This window comes from Pistacia vera, unplaced genomic scaffold, assembly GCF_008641045.1.
Source record: "Pistacia vera cultivar Batoury unplaced genomic scaffold, PisVer_v2 Contig666, whole genome shotgun sequence".
Lineage (NCBI taxonomy): Eukaryota > Viridiplantae > Streptophyta > Magnoliopsida > Sapindales > Anacardiaceae > Pistacia > Pistacia vera.
Genome location: NW_022196519.1, coordinates 131,603 through 152,354, shown reverse-complemented (window position 1 = coordinate 152,354; position 20,752 = coordinate 131,603). Strand labels below are relative to the sequence as shown.

At 35.9% G+C, this 20,752-nt stretch overlaps 6 protein-coding genes across 7 annotated transcripts; 2 read left to right on the top strand and 4 right to left on the bottom strand.

Moving 5' to 3' along the window:
- The first annotated feature begins 228 nt into the window (after nt 1-228).
- LOC116112705 (uncharacterized mitochondrial protein AtMg00810-like) lies at nt 229-741 on the top strand. Its single transcript, XM_031398819.1, has one exon. It carries the CDS (start codon nt 229-231, stop codon nt 739-741), a length of 513 nt encoding a protein of 170 aa, XP_031254679.1.
- Nucleotides 742-1,719: 978 nt separating this feature from the next.
- LOC116112704 (shikimate O-hydroxycinnamoyltransferase-like) lies at nt 1,720-3,630 on the bottom strand. The gene is given in 3 exon segments (XM_031398818.1): nt 1,720-2,666; nt 2,669-2,696; nt 3,214-3,630. Coding segments are annotated over 3 exon segments (1,392 nt in total).
- Nucleotides 3,631-5,300: 1,670 nt separating this feature from the next.
- On the bottom strand, nt 5,301-9,500 carry LOC116112747 (50S ribosomal protein L20). Its single transcript, XM_031398866.1, has 2 exons — nt 9,259-9,500; nt 5,301-5,676 (listed from the first exon to the last, which is right to left on the bottom strand). The coding sequence occupies exons 1-2, from the start codon at nt 9,442-9,444 to the stop codon at nt 5,485-5,487; spliced, it is 378 nt and encodes a 125-aa protein (XP_031254726.1). The 5' UTR covers nt 9,445-9,500; the 3' UTR covers nt 5,301-5,484.
- A 1,601-nt stretch (nt 9,501-11,101) lies between these two features.
- LOC116112749 lies at nt 11,102-12,431 on the top strand. Its single transcript, XM_031398868.1, has 2 exons — nt 11,102-11,523; nt 12,028-12,431. The coding sequence occupies exons 1-2, from the start codon at nt 11,122-11,124 to the stop codon at nt 12,166-12,168; spliced, it is 543 nt and encodes a 180-aa protein (XP_031254728.1). The 5' UTR covers nt 11,102-11,121; the 3' UTR covers nt 12,169-12,431.
- A 60-nt stretch (nt 12,432-12,491) lies between these two features.
- Nucleotides 12,492-13,930, bottom strand: LOC116112753. Its single transcript, XM_031398871.1, has 3 exons — nt 13,480-13,930; nt 13,057-13,101; nt 12,492-12,632 (listed from the first exon to the last, which is right to left on the bottom strand). The coding sequence occupies exons 1-3, from the start codon at nt 13,830-13,832 to the stop codon at nt 12,575-12,577; spliced, it is 456 nt and encodes a 151-aa protein (XP_031254731.1). The 5' UTR covers nt 13,833-13,930; the 3' UTR covers nt 12,492-12,574.
- Nucleotides 13,931-14,550: 620 nt separating this feature from the next.
- LOC116112731 (protein HIGH CHLOROPHYLL FLUORESCENCE PHENOTYPE 173, chloroplastic) lies at nt 14,551-20,750 on the bottom strand. 2 transcript variants are annotated; one of them, XM_031398844.1, is made up of 13 exons: nt 19,431-20,750; nt 19,148-19,360; nt 18,862-19,066; nt 18,651-18,726; nt 18,262-18,397; nt 18,026-18,130; nt 17,219-17,299; nt 16,464-16,553; nt 16,293-16,358; nt 15,221-15,277; nt 15,058-15,135; nt 14,934-14,981; nt 14,551-14,836 (listed from the first exon to the last, which is right to left on the bottom strand). In XM_031398844.1, exons 1-13 carry the CDS (start codon nt 19,959-19,961, stop codon nt 14,765-14,767), a joined length of 1,758 nt encoding a protein of 585 aa, XP_031254704.1. In that variant the 5' UTR covers nt 19,962-20,750; the 3' UTR covers nt 14,551-14,764. The 2 variants fall into 2 exon arrangements, 1 of the variants encoding a protein (XP_031254704.1); XR_004125295.1 differs by lacking the exon at nt 14,551-14,836 and having other exon boundaries at nt 16,430-16,553.
- Nucleotides 20,751-20,752: the final 2 nt, after the last annotated feature.

The following is a 20,752-nucleotide window of genomic DNA, read 5'->3' as shown; positions in this document are numbered from 1 at the left end:
TTTCCACCTTTTATAATCATAAATTCAATATCTGAGTTTAAAACTGTCATCCACTCCTGCAAGCAAAACACTAGTTTCATCAAATATTTATGATATATTGAGCTACATAATGTCTACTATAAGGTATCAAGTTAAGTGGCTTCACACCAGTCAATTTTAAGACAACAGTACACTGGGAATTGTAAACTATTTCTATAAGATGATCAGCTGGAAGAGTTCAAAAGAGCAATGGAGATGGAATTTGATATGACTGATTTGGGTGAAATGAGCTACTTTCTTGGCATGGAAATATACCAAAGCTTAAAAGGTATATTTGTGTGTCAAAAGAAGTATGCAAATGAAGTGCTAATGAAGTTCAATATGGACAATTGTAAATCAGTTGATATTCCACTGATTCCTAACCAAAAGCTGAGCAAGGAAGATGGTGCCAAGAGGGTGGATGAAGGAGTCTATAGAAGCTTGATAGGATGCTTGTTGTACTTGATAGCAACCAGGCCTGATTTGATGTACACCACCAGCATCGTGTCCAGATTCATGAGCAAGCCAAGTGAGATGCATTACAAGGCTGCAAAGTGGGTGCTACGGTACATTAAGGGGACCACTGAGTTAGGAATTTGGTTCAGAAGAGCTGAAAAATTTAGCCTAATTGGGTATTTAGACAGTGACTGGGCAGGGTCAGTTGATGATATGAGAAACACTTCTGGATATATTTTCTTTGTTAACCATGATGCCTTCAGTTAGCTTTCCAAAAATCAAGACACAATAGCTCAATCTACTGCTGAGGCAGAATACATTTCTGCCACAGTTGCTACAAACCAGGCAGTCTAGTTGAGAAAAATTCTGGGAGACTTGAGGCTGAATCAAGATGAGTCTACCACCATTTATTGTGATAACATGTTAGCTGTTGCAATTGCTAAGAATCATATTCTCCATGGTCGAAATAAACACATCAAAATTAAATACCATGTTGTGAGAGAGGCAGAGCAAAACAAAGAAATCAGCTTGGTTCATTGTTTGAGAGAGAACCAAGTTGCTGATATCATGACCAAGGAATTGAATAAGTCCAAGTTTGTAGAATTCAGACTCAAACTTGGAGTTTCTAGCATGAATATCAAGGAGGAGTGTTGATCAAGATGATATTATGCTGGAAACTCATGAAGTTGGTCACATTTTTGTAATACTGGAGCTGCATATTCTGGTGGCAAAACTGGAGTTCTGTTGTTGCTAGTTTCTACTGTAATGCATCAGCATTTCTTAATTATTATAATGTACACCTCAGGTGAATTCAGTTAAAAATCTGATGTTGATTAGGTGTTAATGTAATGTGATATGTTTGTAGTAGTTAGTAAAGTATGGCTGTTTAATTTTGATTGTAAGCCTGCTGCAGAGTAGGGTGTAATAGCAGTGCAAACCATGTATTTTATTCTGTATTTTGTTCAATGTAACATTACAATTCCCGCATGCAATGTTTTGAGTGTGTGCGCCAACATAACAGTAGTGTTTTCCTCAGAGTTCTCCTGCTCTAAAACCATCAGTTTCATCAAATAATTATAAATAGTACTTGTTTATTTAATAATAAAATTATTGGTGGAGCCAATCCAACTTATCCTAGATACATATGCACGATATTACACAGTAGGTGACAATAACACAAATTGACAATCATAATTGTCCGATACTAAGAGCCAGACCCCGTTAATTCATGTGATTTTACTGTACCTACTGTCGACTCGTCATTAAACTCATTTCAAGATAATCAGAAGTCAGAGGCCTAAACACATCAGATGCTTCCTTCTCAATCATCTCTATTTGCTTCTTCAATAGGTGTAAATACACCACCCAGTCACCGTTCCCTAATTGACTCGGCATCGGCATCACATACCCCGCATCACCACCCCATGGGAAATGATATGACCCGAATGCTGGTTTGCCCCAACCGAAATCCACTTTTGAAACTGGAAATCTCTGCCCTGATGACACCACAAAAGCCGGTCCATTGGCACTTCCGTTTATGTATATCTTAGCCACAGCTGGTTGGGGTCTATGTGCCTCAACCCAATCAATCAGTCCCAGGAAATTATCTTGTGTCACTGCTTTTTCCAAAAAAGCATGAACTTGATTTGCCACGCAAGATAAAGGTTTTTCCATAAGTTGAATGATTTTTTGTCCGCCAAAAGGGATTGATAATACATTTCCAAAGTATGCACCCATTAGTCTTGATTTGTAACTATCTCCTTGGCTTAACCTAATTCTTCCATCAACAACAATCCCCATTTTTGATGTCTTATCATTGTCTGTAGCGCCACACTGCGCTACCATTTTCCATAAAAATGCACTGAAAGACTCGAGTTTTGTCCTCCTGCATCCTTTGGGGCTAGCGAGTGATTGAAGCTCATTGAGTTGGTCTTTTGTAACATAATATATGCGACTTATGAGATGATCATGAGTAGCTTCAACAGCTTCTTTAGGAGTTGGAGGTGGTGAGAATGGCACGTACATGTCACCTAAAGCAGGGTCAACGCATCCAGGCCGTCTAGGATTTAGCAGAGATCGACGAAAAGATGGTAGCAAAGAAATTGGTCTGGACTGAGCTAATTCAGCCCATGAAACAAGAAATATATTGATGGAGTATGCGTCTGCTATTCGGTGGTCGAAGGTGCACGCACCACAAGACCGCCGCAATTGAGTTCAGTTGCCTGTAAATCAAATTCATATAATATTATATTTGATTACATACATACACTGATCATTAAGGGAATTCTAATCTTTGAAGCCTATGTAGAAAAATTTAACTGCCATCAACTGCCTCACTTTTGATTTACCTAAGACAATAACACTTACTGATGTCCCCCAGATTCCCTTAGCTCCCTAAATTACGTGTCAAAATGATTTTAGATTAAAATATAATATCAAAAAGGTTCTTGGAATACATTCATTCGATATCTTGTTTCCAATCGATATCTCGCAGGAGGTGATGGAAATTAAAAAAAAAAACATTAAATTAATGTACGCATGTCATGTTCTCCTGCATGGGTGGTTTTGTTATATTTCTTGTAAAAATTAGGTCACATATATTATCATGTACATATATTTTAAGAAAACAAATTACTAAATCTCATACGGTATGATATCAAAACCATGTTCATGTAGTTGTTTGATGCATTAATCCAAATTAAGAAGCAAAAAAACTTTGAGGGATGAACGATAAGTGACCTGAATAGAGAGCACTCCATTCTTCTTGTTAGGCACGAGCTTGCCTTCAATACTTTCGTCAGGGTTATACAAGTTGAGTTCACTCAACTCGACGTTCGCAAATGCTTCAACAAAGTCCACTCCACGGTTGTTGCAAAGGAGCTCAGGCTCACCAACAGGGTTGGGTACGACCTCACCGGCGAGGGCGTAGTATGACACTAGCGTTTGAGCCAGGGCCCTCTTTAGAATAGCAACCATGGAGGCAAAAGTCATGCTTTGAAGTGACGGGTTATGGTAGCAAAAGAACACACTAACGTCAATCGGTGGCAGCAGCAAGTCGAGGTTGGAGAATGGAAGCCAATGATCTTGCAATGGTAGCACTGCTGCCACCACCTCCTTCTTGCTTACAGTCACCGTGAAATCTCCTCCTGCAACCATCGTTTGTTTCTTTCTCTCTTTTGCCCCTTCTTTTAACGAAGATGAGTTTGTGAAGAAGCAGGAGGGGAAGGGCATAGATTATATAGGCAAAATGTAGAAAATTTAATAGTAATTTACCAGAAATGACAATTTTGACCTCTTACACTTAGCCCATATTAATATTTTTATACTTAAGGAATTACTATGTTAAGGGTATATCAGTCTTTAAGTAATCATTCTTTTAAGGATAAAAATATTGTTCTAAATTCACTGGTAAATTTAGGTGAAACAACTTCCCATGAAATGTGGTTTACAAGGTTCTGGTTTGGTTTATATTTAATGTGTATTTCAAATAAACTTTTAAGTATCCAGAAAATATTTTTAGGGTAGGCCAAAATTCAAAAATTATATATTAGTATTTAAAAAAAAAATTTGAGGGTAGGCCAAAGTGGGCTGGATCCGCCCCTGTATGTTTATATTATTAAATGAATAGGTCAAATTTCCTTTAGCTATATGGCGAATGGCAGGGCTGGAAATTTCTTGAAATTTGAAAAGATATTTTAACTTAGCCATGGCCTTGATATATATACATGTAAAAATCGATATTTATTAAGGACAAGTAAGAAAAGGAAAGAAAGGAAACTACAATGCAATGAAATCCACACCAAAGCTTATCAGTCTTTGCTATAAAGAGATTGAGTAGTTCGATAGGGACTCTTAGGTGTTTTATTTAAGAGATCTTGAGTTCGAATTCTTTTTCGAATATTAATAAGGGTAGCTATTGGAGTTCTTACCCAATCGATAGTTTCAAGGTCTTGAAGGATTAATTGACTTACGTCTAAGTTGATTCAGATAACCCCGATCATAAATAAATAAATAAAATATATATATTGTATATTTAACATGTTAAAGTAATGGTAATTAAGTTATGCGACATTGACAAACTTTCATCAATTTGCTAATTCAAATTGTCTATTATTATCAGAAGCAAACAAGGCAACGAAAGAGAACCTAGCTGTGTTTCCCATGATACTTCACTTCGACTTTACAGTGTTTCTTAATATGACAAAGTGAAGCCTATTGTTCTTGTACAGCCACGTGAAACATCTTGTTGGTTGGTGGAGGCGGCCATCTCAATTATTTTTCTCTAAAACCCACCAAATGTATGGCACAATCACACACAAACATGTGATCATTTCGGCAGTTTGTTTGTACGCCCATTCTGCTTCCCTCCGTCGATTTTTATAGGCCCGCACTGGGTTCATTATATTTTCAAGAGGGTTTATTCTGAACATAATCCTTTTGTGCTCTCCGGGAATCTTAGGTTTTCTTTTTGCTTCATAAAGAAATAAAAAGACTTTGTAACTGAATACCAACAAAAACAATCCAACCTTTTGACAAAGAGATTCAATTACTGGGGATCTGCACGAGAATCCCATTGAATTCATTAGATTAGCCTTCAATTTCAACAGTTTGGTGAGAAATGATATAATGTTTGAAATTAGAGCTTAACTCCACATAAGTTTACTTGCATTAAATAATATTTTAGTAGCAATGCGAGCATCTTACACGGTTGATTCAACCACCTGACCTGTTCAATTTGAGATACTTTCTTATCTTAACCAGAGAAGCGCAAAAATTTAAAAAAAAAAAAAAAAAGACTTGTAACTAAGTACCAACTATCAAAACTTTGGCAAGAATATTCCATTAACTCCAACATCCCTGCAACAACCTAATAAAATTCATCTCCAACATGTACCCGAAGTTCACTCACATTAAGTAAACTTTCATACACAATGATGTCAACAATGGGAGTTCTGTTTCAGAGAAGCAGTAAAAGGCAATGTTAAGCATGAGTAATCCGAGTAACTAATTTTACACATCAATTGAAGTGTTCGCCTTTCTAGGAGGAAGCACAATGTTTTTGTTGCCAGGGAAGGCATCACGAGAGATGTCTACAAGGGCCTTGAAACTATAAGGTTCGTGCATCGACAGTTCTGACAGAACTTTCCTGTTCAGTTGGACGTTCTCCTTCATCAGCCCATGCATAAAGTTACCATAGTTAACCTGGTTAACAAACATGATACAGGAAAAATGAGAAATTATGTAAGTTCGTAGCCCTCAAGTAACATCACAAAAGAAAGCCTAAATGTGTCTGCCTACATCAGAGTGGATAAAGGTAATGAGATGGGGAATACCATAATCAGCATTTCTACTAACATTAGAGGCGGAGTAACAGTAAACTCCTAAAGTAACTAGACAGTATTTGCGCTACCAAGATTTGACTGTATTTTCTCCAAGGCTCTGCCTATTCAGCCTTCACCCCGTTACAACAAATATACACTGTTGATATATAAGGTACATAACACACAATAGGCACTATGAGCTCCCTAGATTTATAATTTTTCCCCAACAAAATAACAGTCAGATTCCTCCATTTTTACTTAGGATTATCTGACAGCATGCTATTCTCAGCTGAAACAACTTCTGGACTTTAATACTTCTAGACCCAGAACAGAAAAATGTTAACACTAAACTTCAATGAACAATCCAATTTGAGGTTTAGTTTTCTTAAAGGTCCTTTAAGGTTCTGGTCGAGTAAGACAACTAATGATTATAAAATTTTGTCAGTATGTTCAATATTCAAGGTTTTAATACATTGTCTCTTCATTTTCTCTTTTTATTTTCTGCAAAATATGTAATTTTTTGTCTTGAGTGGTTTTATTGAATAGAAATCAAACCAGGGAGAATATTTTTCCTTTTTTCTTCAAGTGAAGAGATGATTGAATAACTTAAAAGTGTTCCATAACTAAGTAAAAACTTTACTAGACTTTTCCACCTTTTATAATCATAAATTCAATATCTGAGTTTAAAACTGTCATCCACTCCTGCAAGCAAAACACTAGTTTCATCAAATATTTATGATATATTGAGCTACATAATGTCTACTATAAGGTATCAAGTTAAGTGGCTTCACACCAGTCAATTTTAAGACAACAGTACACTGGGAATTGTAAACTATTTCTATAAGATGATTTACACAAATGTTTGAAAGATATAAGAGTTAAAATCTTCCAAATTCACTGACCTTATTTATCTATTATATTAACAATAGTGTTTCTCGACTAGGATGTAACTTCCAGATCATGTTTAAAGATTGAGACAGCTATAAGAACAAAGCTTTAGTGAAAAAAAGGGGCTTGATATAGGATTAATGCCACAACAAATTATTTACATCACAGAACACAAAATTCTATTAATTTCAGAATCAAACACTAAGCAAGACTGCATAGCAATTCCAGCTTAAATTTTGCAGCAAAATCACTGACAGATGCTAAACTCAACTAAAATAGACACCAAGAGAATTAATCACTTTTTGCATCCAGCCTGTCTAGGATGATGTCTATGGCATTCTTACCATATGTTTACTTTTCAGGTTAAACCTTTGACCCATCAGGTGTGCCTACGGCACTTGTTCTAAAAAGACTAAGATACATTTTCTTTTTGGTCTGAAAGTCATTAAGAGAGTTTGGTTCACGATCTAGAGACTATTTTAAAAAACTAGGATAAAACCAAGTCATTTTTATACATAATTTTAATACAATCTCACAAAAACAAGAAAAGAAACTTTCAATTATTTTTAGTTTTTAAACTAGGTTTAAGTATTGCATCAAGTAGCTTTCAATCTCCCAACCAAACATCTTTTCTTAAAGAGTTTTAATATCCCTTCTTTTGAAAGCAAACAATTATATCAAATATACAAATGAAACAGACACTAAGGCGTTTTGGTATTTTTTTTCATTAATTCTAAATTCAAGACTTTTTTGTATGAGCAGAAAAGGCCAATTTTATGGCTTTTATCTAAATCGGAATTGGTTATTTTACCAAACAAAGCAAATTCCACTACATACACTTCTCCATGTTCTTTCACCAAAACCTGACCACTCCCCAACTACCACCACCACCACTAATAACAACAAAGACAACAAGCTAGAAGTTTTACTTCATCAATCTCATTTCCAACCCACCATCATCACCAAAACATGAGATATTCTGCGTACTGGCAATTATTACATTGAGTAGGTAGAATAAGATTTAGTTTTTTTTTTTTTTTTTTTTTTTTCAATAAGAAATCATAAATTTTGTATTAAATTAGTAAAAGGTAAGAAAACATAATGGTGGATCAGGTATCCACAAAAGAATAAAAAAAACCTGTAGAGGGGAAACAAATCCACACTTGTTTGCAGTGTGTAATCATCCCTCTATTATACAAAATAGAACACAAACTATATAAAATTATTTCCAATTGAGATGAATAAAGAAAAAGGAACTATCTTGAAATTCAGCATCGACGCCCAAAGTGAAGAAAAAAGGTAAACCCTGCCCTATAAATCGCTTCACACCACAAATCTAATTGTTTCTCTTTAGACAAATCAACCAAAAGAAGAACTGAAAAAACACATCTCCTGCTTTGGCTTTCATGCCTCTTGTAGAGGCTACTACATTGTCACAAGAAATGGTTCACTGGATAACCGAACAAGCTGTTGTAACAAACTTGAACCATCAAACAGTGAAAGAAAAGGTGATTAGAGGTCCCAAAACTTCTTCAACACATTACAGACCAAGAGGGAGAAAGATTCATCAAAGAACAAACTTGAACCATCAAACAGTGAAAGAAAAGGTGATTAGAGGTCCCAAAACTTCTTCAACACATTACAGACCAAGAGGGAGAAAGATTCATCAAAGAACAAACTTGAACCATCAAACAGTGAAAGAAAAGGTGATTAGAGGTCCCAAAACTTCTTCAACACATTACAGACCAAGAGGGAGAAAGATTCATCAAAGAACAAACTTGAACCATCAAACAGTGAAAGAAAAGGTGATTAGAGGTCCCAAAACTTCTTCAACACATTACAGACCAAGAGGGAGAAAGATTCATCAAAGAATATTTTCTTTGGATTCCTTCCAGCATTGATTTTACCTTGAGCTAAATACACAGAAAGACTTCTTTGGAAAGAATTTTAGCCTTCCAAATCATCAAGGTTTGAAATCACCAAAGGGGAGATCACTAACATCAGTTAAGATAAGATTTAATAGAAAAAATTGCCAGAGGCCTCTAAATCCACAATCTTTCATCTTTATTTATTTCATCGATTGTCACATCTTCAACCACCTTCATAAGCATTATATGTTCATGAATTTCCTTTCCATTCTTCCAAATTTTGGGAACGAGGAGAAATACCACAGTAGAAGAATTAAAAGGACTGAAGTGGACTAACTGAATACCTCAATCAAAATAGACATGAATATCTTACAAAAAGCACAAACAAAAAATCATCAGTAGATGCCACAAATGAACCCTTTTACCCTTTCCTTAATATTAAAAATTACTAATCAGTAGTAATAGTAATGCCATGTTACTTAAAACAAAATTTATCAAGTTGACTCTAACTAGACGGGGTAAAGGAAGTAGATAAAGAGAAACAAGCTGGGAGTCGCTCTGAGCTAAACACATAAGTTAGTGAATCCTAAGATAATTTTTAGTTCTTCTTGAAGTGTGTGATCATGGGTAGTGTCGAATGAGCTCAAATAAAAAATTCAATAAGCAGAATAATGTAAAATAGAATAGGAAAGAAATAGAAGACTGACGCCGTGTTGACGAGTGCCAGCATTGATGCGTTGAATCCAAAGGGAGCGCATGTCTCGCTTCTTGGTGCGTCTGTCTCTGTAGGAATATTGCAAGGCCTTCTCAACTCTTTCTCTGGCTATTCTTATGCAGTTTTTGGCTCTTCCCCTGAACCCTTTTGCCAGTTTGAATATCTCCTTCTTGTTCATCTTTTCTTTCCTTCTTTGATTCTCTTCTCTTGCTTTCTGTTTTGCCTCTGCCTGCGTATTCTGTCTAGTCCTTGGGGCTTAAACCCTCGTCTTCATATATTTTCTTTCTCATTTCTGCCCTTTCTTTTTACTACACTTTTTTTGACCACGTTATTTCATCATAATTTCACATTTACCCAAACATATTCATCAAATTTTATTAACACCCAAATTAATATCTAATCCAAGGATAGATCATCGTTATACATAGGATTTATTATAGTCACTCTTGAGGTTTGGTGTGAAGAACTATTTCCCCAAATTTTTGAAAATTAGCACCTCCCCTAAGATTTTAGTTTTAGTCACTCACACCTCAAAGGTATGAAAAATTAACCCTGACCTCCTTCCACATTTGGCGAATTATCCAACACCTTTACTTATTGGTCTTGATTGTTAAATTTCTTCTGTATGGTTTATTTCATTTTAGTCTTATGAGATTGATTAATATCAAATCCATCCATTGTATTTCAAAAGTATTAAAACACTCATACCGGTTAAAGATATGTTAGGATTCCATGCAATTTTAAAATTAAAAGTCTATTTTATCTCTTCCCATCACTTACCAACTTCAAAAATAAATTTTTATTCCTCTTACTTTATTGTTTTTATAAAAACATTAAAATGTTAAAATAGTTTCCGCATAATTTTCCATTTATTTATGACTTATTATAATTATCTTTTAAGGGAAATTGAAATACTTAATTTTACCATAATTCATTTTTTAATATATTGTTTTTCACCAAATGTTTGTTTAAATGTGTTATATGAATGTGTAACCTTCCCTAGGAAAATATAATTATTTAATTATAAAATCAAAGTCAATTTCGTGGATTTAGATATTTATCGAGTTAAGGATTTAAGAAATTTGTTGTGTTAGTAAGTGACAAAATGGTAAAATAGACTTTTAATTTAAAAATTGGATGGAGCCATAACAAATCATTGACAATAAGGGTACTTTTAATACTTTTAAAACAAAGTGGATGAGTATGATATTAATTGATCTTATAAGTGGTCAACATAGATCGAACAAAAGAAACCCATCAATTAAGACCAGTAAAGAAAGGTATCGGATAATTTATCAAGTATGAAAAAGCTAAATTTTCATACCTTTGAAGTGTGAGTGATTAAAACTGAAATTTCAGGGAAGGTGTGGGAACATTTATATATGAAACCTTAGGGGTAGTGATAGTATAGTTAACGTTATACGTAAAAGAAACTTGCCTTCTCTAACTATCTCCAAATAGTTGAGCGATTTATAGAGACTCTTGGGTGTATCACTCAAGAGGTCCTGAGTTTTAGTCTCTCCTCGATTGCTAATAGGGTAGCCAACGGAATCTTACCCGTCGGTAGTTCTAAAGTTCAGAGATTATGAAGTACACGTAAGTAGACCCAATATTGACTGGTTTTTATTAATGTTGCCTGAGTTGAGCAAGGATACAACACATCTAATCTACATGCGTCGAAACAGCAAAGATATATCAAACACGTGTCTATTGCCAGACTAAACATATCCTATTTCCCAATTCACAATTTCTCTTCTTTGGATACAAACAAATCCTATATAATTAAGTGGTGCTCAGCCTCTGGTTATCCCACACTGTCCCTTTCAACCAGAATTAGACAGAATATTTTAGAAATATGGGTATTAAAGATGAAATGAGTACCACTACTAGCACCAAAGATGATATTGCCCGAGTGGGGGTGGGACAAGGAGAGCTATACTCTCCTCACCATGCAGTTGAAATCAACAAAAGCTCAACAAAGCTAGAAGACCAACAAGGAGAAGAGCAGAAAATGGTGATGGGAGTGGCAGCCGATAATATTAGGAGGAATTTTGCAACGATTAAGGAAAGAGTGTTGGATAAGCTGAGAGCAGCTGCTGTTCCAGCTGATGCTTTGGAGAATGCCCGCCACTTCTTGGAGAGTGTGGTGAGAGATGTGGGTGTTGCTGCTCATGGCCTCACCAAGGACGCCTTGCTTCGCATCAAGACTCATCTTGTTGACTTGCTCCCTTCACTCTCTCCAAACATCACTAGAAAGGTTCATCTCTTTCTTAACATTTAGTATATCAAGCTGATTTCAATAATCTATTCATTGATGTTACAAGCACCATATTACATCATGCCAGAAATGTAAGATTACAATTACACAAAGTTGATTGATGTTCATGGATTATGGATATAATACATGCATATTGAAATATTTCAGCCCTTTTGCTGCATTAATTCCACATTCACCTTGTTAGTTGCTGCTCATCGTTAGCTTCAGGTCATTTCATTCTTAACCCAGTAAACAGTCATACAATTGACTTGAATCCAGGAAATCAACAGTTTTCTTCGTGCACTAAATGGTTTGAAACGAGGGGTTGAATGGATAGCAGTCAATACATGTATATCCTTGAATACATTGTTTTAACTTCCTTCTGTTAGTTATGCTGTCGTGGGCACTGTCTAATAGTATGTTTATCAAAATAATTTTTGATTTTTGATTAAAGTAATGATAGTATTGATTCTCAAACATATTCAATAATAATTATTTGAGCAGATGGTAGATGATGCAGAGGAGGAGGCAAATGGAAAGGGAGACAGTGAAGGAGAAGAGAGAAGAGAGGACACTAATGGGCAAAAGCAAGATGGCCATGATCATCAACCTAGCAGCAAGGCTCTACAGCAATCACGGCTTTAGAAGTTCATATATGTAGACAAGAACCTCAGTCAATAGTTACCTTTTTCATATATTTCCTTGGGGTTGGGACTGGTGACTTCAGCGTCTCATTAAGCAGTTTTCCAGTTGGTGTAACTTGTTAATAATCTGGTTAGTTTGATCTCTAAAATAACATAATGCATAAAAATTTCGGGAAGAAGCGCCATGTTTATTGGCAGTTGTTTCATCCTCTTGGTTTGTAGAGAAAAGTACACAATCTATATAAGAAATTGAACTTTCTTCAATAGAGAGAAAAGCATTACAAAAAGTGTATATATTCATATACATATATGCATAAAGCTCTTCTACGAGTTACAATCCACTTTCAGAGAAGAAAGCTTAAAGCAATAAATTTTACTGTATTGTCAATGAAGAATTTATATACAATTCAAGGACCATCATCTCCATCTCCAATCAGATTACATATTTCTGAACATTCCACCAAACTGCACAACAACATATGCAATTGATAAGACATGTATAAATTCATGTCTTCCCTATCCAGGAAGAACTACTTCTTAAGCTGAAATAGTTTAGTAATTCCTCCTTAAGTGATATAGCTTAACTGAAGCTGGATCAAAGTTAAAACATTTGCAGAAACATCAAATGGTTGATGAGGATAACAATAACAATTAACATCCCAGAGGGCTAATTGAGTGATCACAGTACTTAACACAGTAAGAGCAAATATTAGTGTACATTAAGAAGGAACTGGTATACTTTTCTTTTGATTTCTAATCCTAAAGCTTTTTTCTGTTTAATAAAATCAATTAAAACCTTAAATTATTAGGTTAAAAGCTATAAACAAACCTAAAATTTAGCTAATGTATGATTAACTAAAAATTTGTGCTATCTGAAGAAAATGTTTACCAATATCGACGGCTTCGAAACCCTTCCTTGAAAACAACCAAAGGTCTGCAAAAATCGCAGAAAGAATATCAATTTTTATCTTTGAAATAAGATGTTAATAACAAATTCAAATGATTTTCAGCCTGTAATTCTGTTTATTCTTTTCTCCATGTTTAGCAAAGCCAGACTCATTTCACATCTAAGATGCAAAAGATATAATATTAAAAATGAAAGCATGGGTATTGTTCAATGTAAAAACCATCAGAGGTCACTGGTGGTCTTTCCTCTGTGACTGTCCCAACAGAACAATTCAGGAAATCTCAAATCTGGTTTATATTTTGATGACAACCAGTGGACAATAATTGATTTGGGAATTCCATATGCTACATTAGTTATGTAGGAAGTGGTAAACCAAGAAAATTGTTATAAATGAAATAGACTTACCTTCTGACATTAAAAGGGCCTTCACCAGGAGAACCTTCACCTCCCCGGATGCAAGTGGTGACACATTTGATAGTGCAGGACTCGGCTTTCCTAGATTTGGGTCGTTGGATTCTAGGCTTGGTGCAATCCTTTGCCGCCGCACACTCGCCGGATAGTTCTTGGGGTATGTTAGACAGTGTATCCCCTTCTTCAATGGCACCTGCACCTGAGGCTATCACAATTGCAGCTGCTAACAAGCCCGTAGTTGTAGTTGCAAGATTTTTTCTAGTGTTGGTGTTAACACTGACACTAACACTCGCAAGATTCCTTGAGATTCTGTTACAAAGAACCGGAGCTGAGGCACGAATTAGCATTATGGTGGTTGTTAAACTAGCTTCTGAAGAATCAGTTCCAGTTTTATTGTACCTTCATTTTCAACCAAATTCAACACCAAGGCCCCTCCGCCTCTGGCCCTTTCTCACATTTTTTCTTATCTTTTAGCCAAAATCAAGTTAAATATCCTTGCTAATAACTACGTTATACAGTGTCTTTTTTCTCATCTACGTGTCAAATTTCATGGCTCATAAAAACAATACATGCAATTCAACTAGTCTGCGTTAGTTACGGATTAAATTCATCAAGACTCCCAGTTATACTAGTACTCCGGTAGTAGTGTCTTTTTTTCCGTACAATTTTTTTTTTTTTTTTTTTAACCTAGATATTCAACTAATCTCTTAAGACTTTGAAATTAACGATTAAATAATCCTCCAGTGGCTATTAAGGGCCAAGAGAAATCAAATTCAAAACTCTTTAAATAATACATTAAAAAATCCCTATTCACCCACTCGACCAGACCACCTAAGGGTTAGTTTACAAATTATTTTACCCACCTTACTTGGTAGATTCAACTTTATCTTTTACCTATCTCAAACCTAAATATTTTCTCTCCGAACCTAGGTTCGAATCAGTGGATGCGGTCTAAACCTCTACTATTTAAGTAAGCTCTACTCAACGTGATGAGCCGGAGCCGGAGCCGGAGCCGGAGATGTTACATTTGAGTGAAAATGCTAGAAATTAACACGAGATCATACATAATGAGACAGGGCACAACTCTTTTCCTTTAATTCACGATACATACATATTTCCCTTTGGCAAATGCATTTACATTATAGAAACAAAAACATCAGCTGTATAAGAAACAGAAAAAACGAAAAAACATGACAATAGCGAACGATCTGCTCTGTTGGTAGCTTTACAATATGTAATCAGTAGAGGAACAAGTAACAAACAATAGTTAATTTGGGGATCAAGTATTTTTCTCTAGAACAGATAGTGCTGGTGTCAAATAATTGTTTGCTTTGTCGGGCAAATGTGCAACCTACAGAAAGATTTACAAAATAAACAATCAGTTGAAATACACAAGCCTAGAGAGAAAAATGTATGTATGTATATATGTAGAAAAATTGGTGCTTTACCAGCTCATATAACTCTCTCCCTTGATCGGTAACATATTCATAGCATACCTGCACATGATTGAAGAATTTTTAGTTTGTTCTCATTTAAAAACTAGAAGAAAACACCAAACAGAACGTAACTCACATCAAAGCTTTTATTTCTTGCTGTTGAATCGTGCAAGGCCTTCACACATATATCAGCCACATCGGCACAGCTGATGCCCTGAATGGAGAGATGATAAAGGGTAAGATGGGATTTCAGTCTAGTTACATTATATGTAGTGTGGGAAATTAAAAATTGTTATCACCTGAGTAATCCTGTTTCCTTGATCAAATACGAGAGCACGCTGCCCACCAGGTTCCTCCTGAAAGGATCAATCTTTAATTAATATCTATGTGGTACTTTAAGTAAACAAGTAATCAGCTCCCAGAAGGTATTTACAGACTTTTTTGCTTTAAGAATCAAAGAAAACAAACATAAACTCTCTAGTTTTAGTTATTCCCCTTTGCTTTCAAAAAAATACTCTCTTTCATACAAGATTGCAAACAATGTTTCAGTGGTAAAAGCTAATATGTGCTTTCTGTGCATAACTAGATTGAGCCTAGATATCAATTCCAAGCAATGCAAAATCCACCGATTTACAGGAATGAAAAGCATGAGTTTAGCATTACAATTGATAAGTTTCTGATAGATCACTAAAACGAAAACATCAGTTCCCGGTCTTTTAGGGGTCAACTGGTAGTCCGGCAAGGTTTCAGTTTTTATTCACTGTTATAATACAAATTGCCACATGGTTCATCGGCGTACGTGTTCATGAAGCTGCAACCACAATTAAGGCTCCTATTGGAAAAATTATTTTGCAGGTTCTGTGCTGCATGCTGAAGAACAGAGGCAATGCAGCACCTTACTATGTTATCTGATTTAAGGTACTCACTGTTAGTGTAACTTCTAGGATAAATGGTTTCTTAACATGGAAGTAAAACAAAGGTCTTCAACTTGAATTCCTTGCATGTTACTAGCTGCCATTTTTATGTCCACTGCATAAATTTTTATTTGGGTTTCTTCTTCTACGCCATCTAAATTTGGACTTGCTTCTTGTTACATGTGTGGAGAGTATAATAGAATTTAATACTTGTTTTGAAACCTTTGTAACCTTAAGTTTTCACATCGAGTGGTTTCTTCACACTCACTACACTTGTTTTCAACATGCATCAATTGGTCATTGAGATTGAACTGTAATATGCAATCAATTTTCTATTCCACCAGCTAGGTCAAATTTGTAAAGCATGCATAAATAAAGACATAAGACTTCATACTTGAGCACAGTAGCTTCTTATGTCAAGTAAAAAACAAAACTAAAGAGTAGCTCCTAACTTTACCTGTAGGGGACCAGGGCGAATGATTGTATAGCCAAGACCTGATCTTCTCAATAAATCTTCCCCAGCCTACGGAAAATTCAAGAACATCAATAATACAAAACTGAGAAAAAGCAAAAAGTAAAATGAACTTTTCACACCGTTTAAAGGAACAAAAGCAGAGAAGCCACTTACCCTCTTGGATTTAAGAACCTGCTCCCGTCTGCTAGATTCTACTCCTAATCCTGTACAAGATACTAAAACAAAGTCTGTTTCTTGCCCAGTCTGCAGAACCACCATCACCAAAATTTTGTCAAAGGCAAAGGACATATATAAAACTTGCAGTCTCTACACTTGTATTACAATAGTCACACAATTCCTCATACCTAAGCATTCCCTTTTTTCAGTACTGAAAAGATTATAAATTCAGTTCCAGCATACCATGCAAAAATATGTTCCAACAGAAAACATACAGAATCAGCTTTGCAGATGTTAATAAACATTGCACCAAACACTTGCAATCTTAGGACATTTATTCTGTGAATTAGTGAGTTAACAACAGAAATTTGAAGCTTATTCCAGAATATTTTGCTCAATGTTTCAGTGAGTTAACAACACAGATGACCCTAACAAGCAACAAAATTATAACAGCTGTGTCTGTCACAGGAAGAAGGGGTAAAAACCCGAAGATAATGAGAGAGAGTGAGATGGTAGAATGGATTATGAAGTTGAGGCTTGGAGCTGGAATGCTTGATGCATACAAGCTGTACAGAATTAAGGACCACTCAACCACATGATTGATCCTTCTGTCGGAAATTTTGTTTTAAGGAAAAAAAAGTGTGGCACATTCATTTTTGTAACAATATTGGCAGGTGATGCATCATAAAATAAACAAGAAAATTCTAGAACCAAAACTGAAGTTTGTCCAGAATACACATTAAAGCACTTACAGGCAAAGCTTTTATATACTCCAATATAAGCTTAAAGGTTCTAAGGTCTTGCCTTGCACCAGAAGGTCCTTCAACAGGTTTCTGCAGCAGGAATAACAATTGAAATCAGCACAGTTGGAACAGAATAGGTATTACATCAAGAGGCGTTAGATTGCACATATAATGAGAAGTCATTCTCATGCAGCTTTCAAAATACATTTTGCATCACCAATTATCATATTTGATGAATACAATCATGTCACCTTTTTTTTTTTTTTGGTAAGTAATCATGTCTCCTTTTGACCCCACATAAACCAGATAGAAGTGTCAGAAGCCCAACTAGTATATTACAAATAATACACAGATTTTCAGTAGCAATTACTAATTGCCTTATATTGGTGGGCCGCCAGAAAACCATCTAGTCATTTTTATAAATTCAAAAAGCTCACTTTCTGTGATGACAATCATCGCCATTGGGAAATTAGTGTCTGCCAATCTTGTAGATAATAGTGAGATCAACAACATGCTTATGAGGTGAATTGATCAAGCTTAATACTCCTGTTATATACCAAGAGGGGAGCTAGGATGTAAAGGTGGGTCACTTATGACAGTAGACTTGAAGTTGACTCCATAGAAATGGAAATACTGCAACTACATTGCACGTTATAAATTGAATATAGAGGTGGTAAAAGTAATATAAACTTATTCCCATGACAGAGAAAGTCATGCAAGTAGCTTTTCACAATGTTTAAGAAATCCGGAAACAAAAAAGTAGAAGGCAACAAAAGATAATCACATTTATTTCCATGAAAATAGTCAAGGACAAACCTGTCTTCTGGGCTCAAATCTTATGGTCATTGTATGTACAAGGAAAGGATCAAATGGAGGATCATCTGGTTTCACAGGGCGGAAGGATGAAAATGGCACCCTGACCTGCAATTGACAGATAGGTGGAATCATAGAGTGTTGTGCGGACTTTTCACAAACATTGAGAAAGAAATAATTGGAAAACAATTATGGGATGCAATGCAACCATCGTTTACAAACAAATAAAAGATCCTTACCCGACAAAATCCTACTTTCGTGGTAAATCTTGCAAAATACAATTTGCTTTGAGTTGTATCTGCTGAAGGACCGGCTTCAAGAATTAAAACATAAGATCTTCCATTCCCACCCACAGAGAGAACTAGACCCTCATACCTAAAAGCAGAAGATATTATTATTATGGAAGCACCGTAAGCATTTGGAGTGGGGGCAACAAAAAAGTGTAACAAGAGCCTCAAGAGAATATGGAATGCCAATAATAATGCAAGCATCCAGCAATACTTAATCAAGGGGGTATGAAAATCATTTTGAATGGACACGATGAATATCTCTAATCAAAATACAAATTCACCCAGAAGAAAGAGACCATTAACCTCCAGGGGATCATTACTAATGCAAACAGTTGTACCTGTCAAGAGTGCTACCCATAGGAAGTGAAAGCTTCCTTGACAGCTCAACGTACCCTCCTCTGGTGAAAACATACCCTACAGTTGAAAACATCTTTACTTAAAATTGGAACGAAATTTTAGGAACAAGTTTGGAAACTCATGTGGAATTGTATTTGATTTGCTCCAAACAGGACATGAATCATAGGTCTTCCCAAAGTCCATCAGGTATACCTGAAAAAACAGCCTGTCCAGTTTCAGTGAACTCAAATCTAGCATCCATTCCTGCATCATACTTTAAAGCAACCACATCCTGGAAGTAAGTTCCTTGACGAACTTCCCAGCCATTCAATGAATCTTCAGATTTGAACTTTGCAAGCAGAAGCTTGCTTTTGCTGCTTTTCCCTGCCCGTAATTGTGCTAATTTATTATTGTAGTCCTGAATTTGGGAGAGGATCGTCAAGATTATTTATAACTTCACAATATTATATTGGTAACATCAACATTGAAAGTAGTTGACCTGAAATGCTTTAGTAAGGTTGTAAACCCCTTGATGATCAACTCTATAAAGATCAGCCGTAATGGTAGAACGAGCAGTAGCACAATAAATGATTTTGTTGCAATTCTCCACAGCAACATTAAGAGTGGAAGGATCCCCAACATCGCCAATTACTATCTCCACTGACCTGGGAAGCATGTCCACCACTTCCTCATCTGCTTTCCTCACCAAAGCCTGACAAAACAACAAAATTAACACAGTGATATGATAATTATATGAAAATCTAAATAAATAAAAAACCAACCTTAACAGCATAACCTCTGAGCATGAGCTTCCTCACAACGATCCTGCCAATACGACTTGTGGCACCAACCACAAGAACAGTAGTATTCTGAGCGCCAGGAGTAGTGAACTCACACATGGGACCTTCTCGTACAAAAAGTGCATCCAAAGTCTCCATGTCATCATCTCGGGTAGTTCTGGATATCTGTCCCAACCCAGAGAACTTCCTCCACACTTCATCAAATATCTGCCGAGATTTCCTCCCCAACCCCACAGGGTTCACATCATCCAAACTTATAGACACTTGCTGCTGTTGTTGTTGTTGTGGTGGTGGAGGTGATGATTGTTTCGTTAGTTTATTATTTTCAGCAATAGCATCAAGTGGGGTGTTGGTGTTAGTTTTCTTATTCTTCCCTTTTCCAGAATTCCCCGCGGATGCTTTGGGGACAAACATTTGGGCACGACAAGAAGAATGCCATTGTGGAGAGCTATGGAAATAACAAGAATTGCTTAGTTTAGGAGTCGCGGTTACAGTTTTGGCAGCTGCAGGCATACTGTTGCTGATATTGGAGCTTAAAATGTATTACATATGATTTTGACAAAAACAATTAGAAAAGGGTACACAGATTTGGTGATGGTGAGTGGATAATTTAGAAATAGTGGTGCTTCAGAAATTACAGACCACAGAAAATGATTTATTTTATGATTCAGATTCTGAGATCACCAAGGAAACAAGAGCGACCAGAGATGCCACGTAGAGGATTCAATCCCACTTATTCATTGACGCGTCAGATATAAAGATAAATAAGACGTCAAAGTCAAAGTGCTCATTTTTATTTGATGAGAAAATAGTAGAGTCAAAATTTCTTACTAGAAATATAATCACGAATAATGAAGAGGAGCATATAAAATTTAAGCGACTATTACTATATAAACATAACATGAGGGTATCAATAAAATGAATGGCTGCAGTCCTAAGATGGGACTTATTTTTTTTTTTCCATCTTTTTTAACAGAAAGACATTCTACAAAAAAAGAGGGGCTGCGTCGTTGTCTATAAAAGAAGAGAAAAGAAAAGGAAAGAAAAGGGGGATTCGCAACTGACCACCTCCCCACATTTCTTTTGTAAGAGAACACTTGAAAGAAGACGGGATTAGAACAATTATAGTACAATCGCCATCCAATAATGGCATTGGACTTGGGACAATACAATAAGATGAAATCAAAGAATCACCAAATCTGGCCACCGACCAACATAAATCAGCAAGACACGATCGGTACTAGTCGTAGCAGTACTCTCATGTCTTTAGTTAGTGGGTTGGTGTCAACCAAGAGGGCAGGTCT

Coding starts and splice junctions, on each gene's coding strand:
- LOC116112753 (XM_031398871.1), bottom strand. CDS start 13,832: ATGCTAATTCGTGCCTCAGCTCCGGTTCTTTGTAACAGAATCTCAAGG. Junction 13,102..13,479: donor GGCCCTTTTAATGTCAGAAG/GTAAGTCTATTT, acceptor CGATTTTTGCAG/ACCTTTGGTTGTTTTCAAGG. Junction 12,633..13,056: donor TTTCGAAGCCGTCGATATTG/GTAAACATTTTC, acceptor GTTGTTGTGCAG/TTTGGTGGAATGTTCAGAAA.
- LOC116112731 (XM_031398844.1), bottom strand. CDS start 19,961: ATGCCTGCAGCTGCCAAAACTGTAACCGCGACTCCTAAACTAAGCAAT. Junction 18,727..18,861: donor TGGACAGGCTGTTTTTTCAG/GTATACCTGATG, acceptor TTTCAACTGTAG/GGTATGTTTTCACCAGAGGA. Junction 14,837..14,933: donor GGAGAGAGTTATATGAGCTG/GTAAAGCACCAA, acceptor ATCTTTCTGTAG/GTTGCACATTTGCCCGACAA.
- LOC116112749 (XM_031398868.1), top strand. CDS start 11,122: ATGGGTATTAAAGATGAAATGAGTACCACTACTAGCACCAAAGATGAT. Junction 11,524..12,027: donor CTCCAAACATCACTAGAAAG/GTTCATCTCTTT, acceptor TTATTTGAGCAG/ATGGTAGATGATGCAGAGGA.
- LOC116112747 (XM_031398866.1), bottom strand. CDS start 9,444: ATGAACAAGAAGGAGATATTCAAACTGGCAAAAGGGTTCAGGGGAAGA. Junction 5,677..9,258: donor CTGGCACTCGTCAACACGGC/GTCAGTCTTCTA, acceptor TTTGTTAACCAG/GTTAACTATGGTAACTTTAT.
- LOC116112705 (XM_031398819.1), top strand. CDS start 229: ATGGAGATGGAATTTGATATGACTGATTTGGGTGAAATGAGCTACTTT.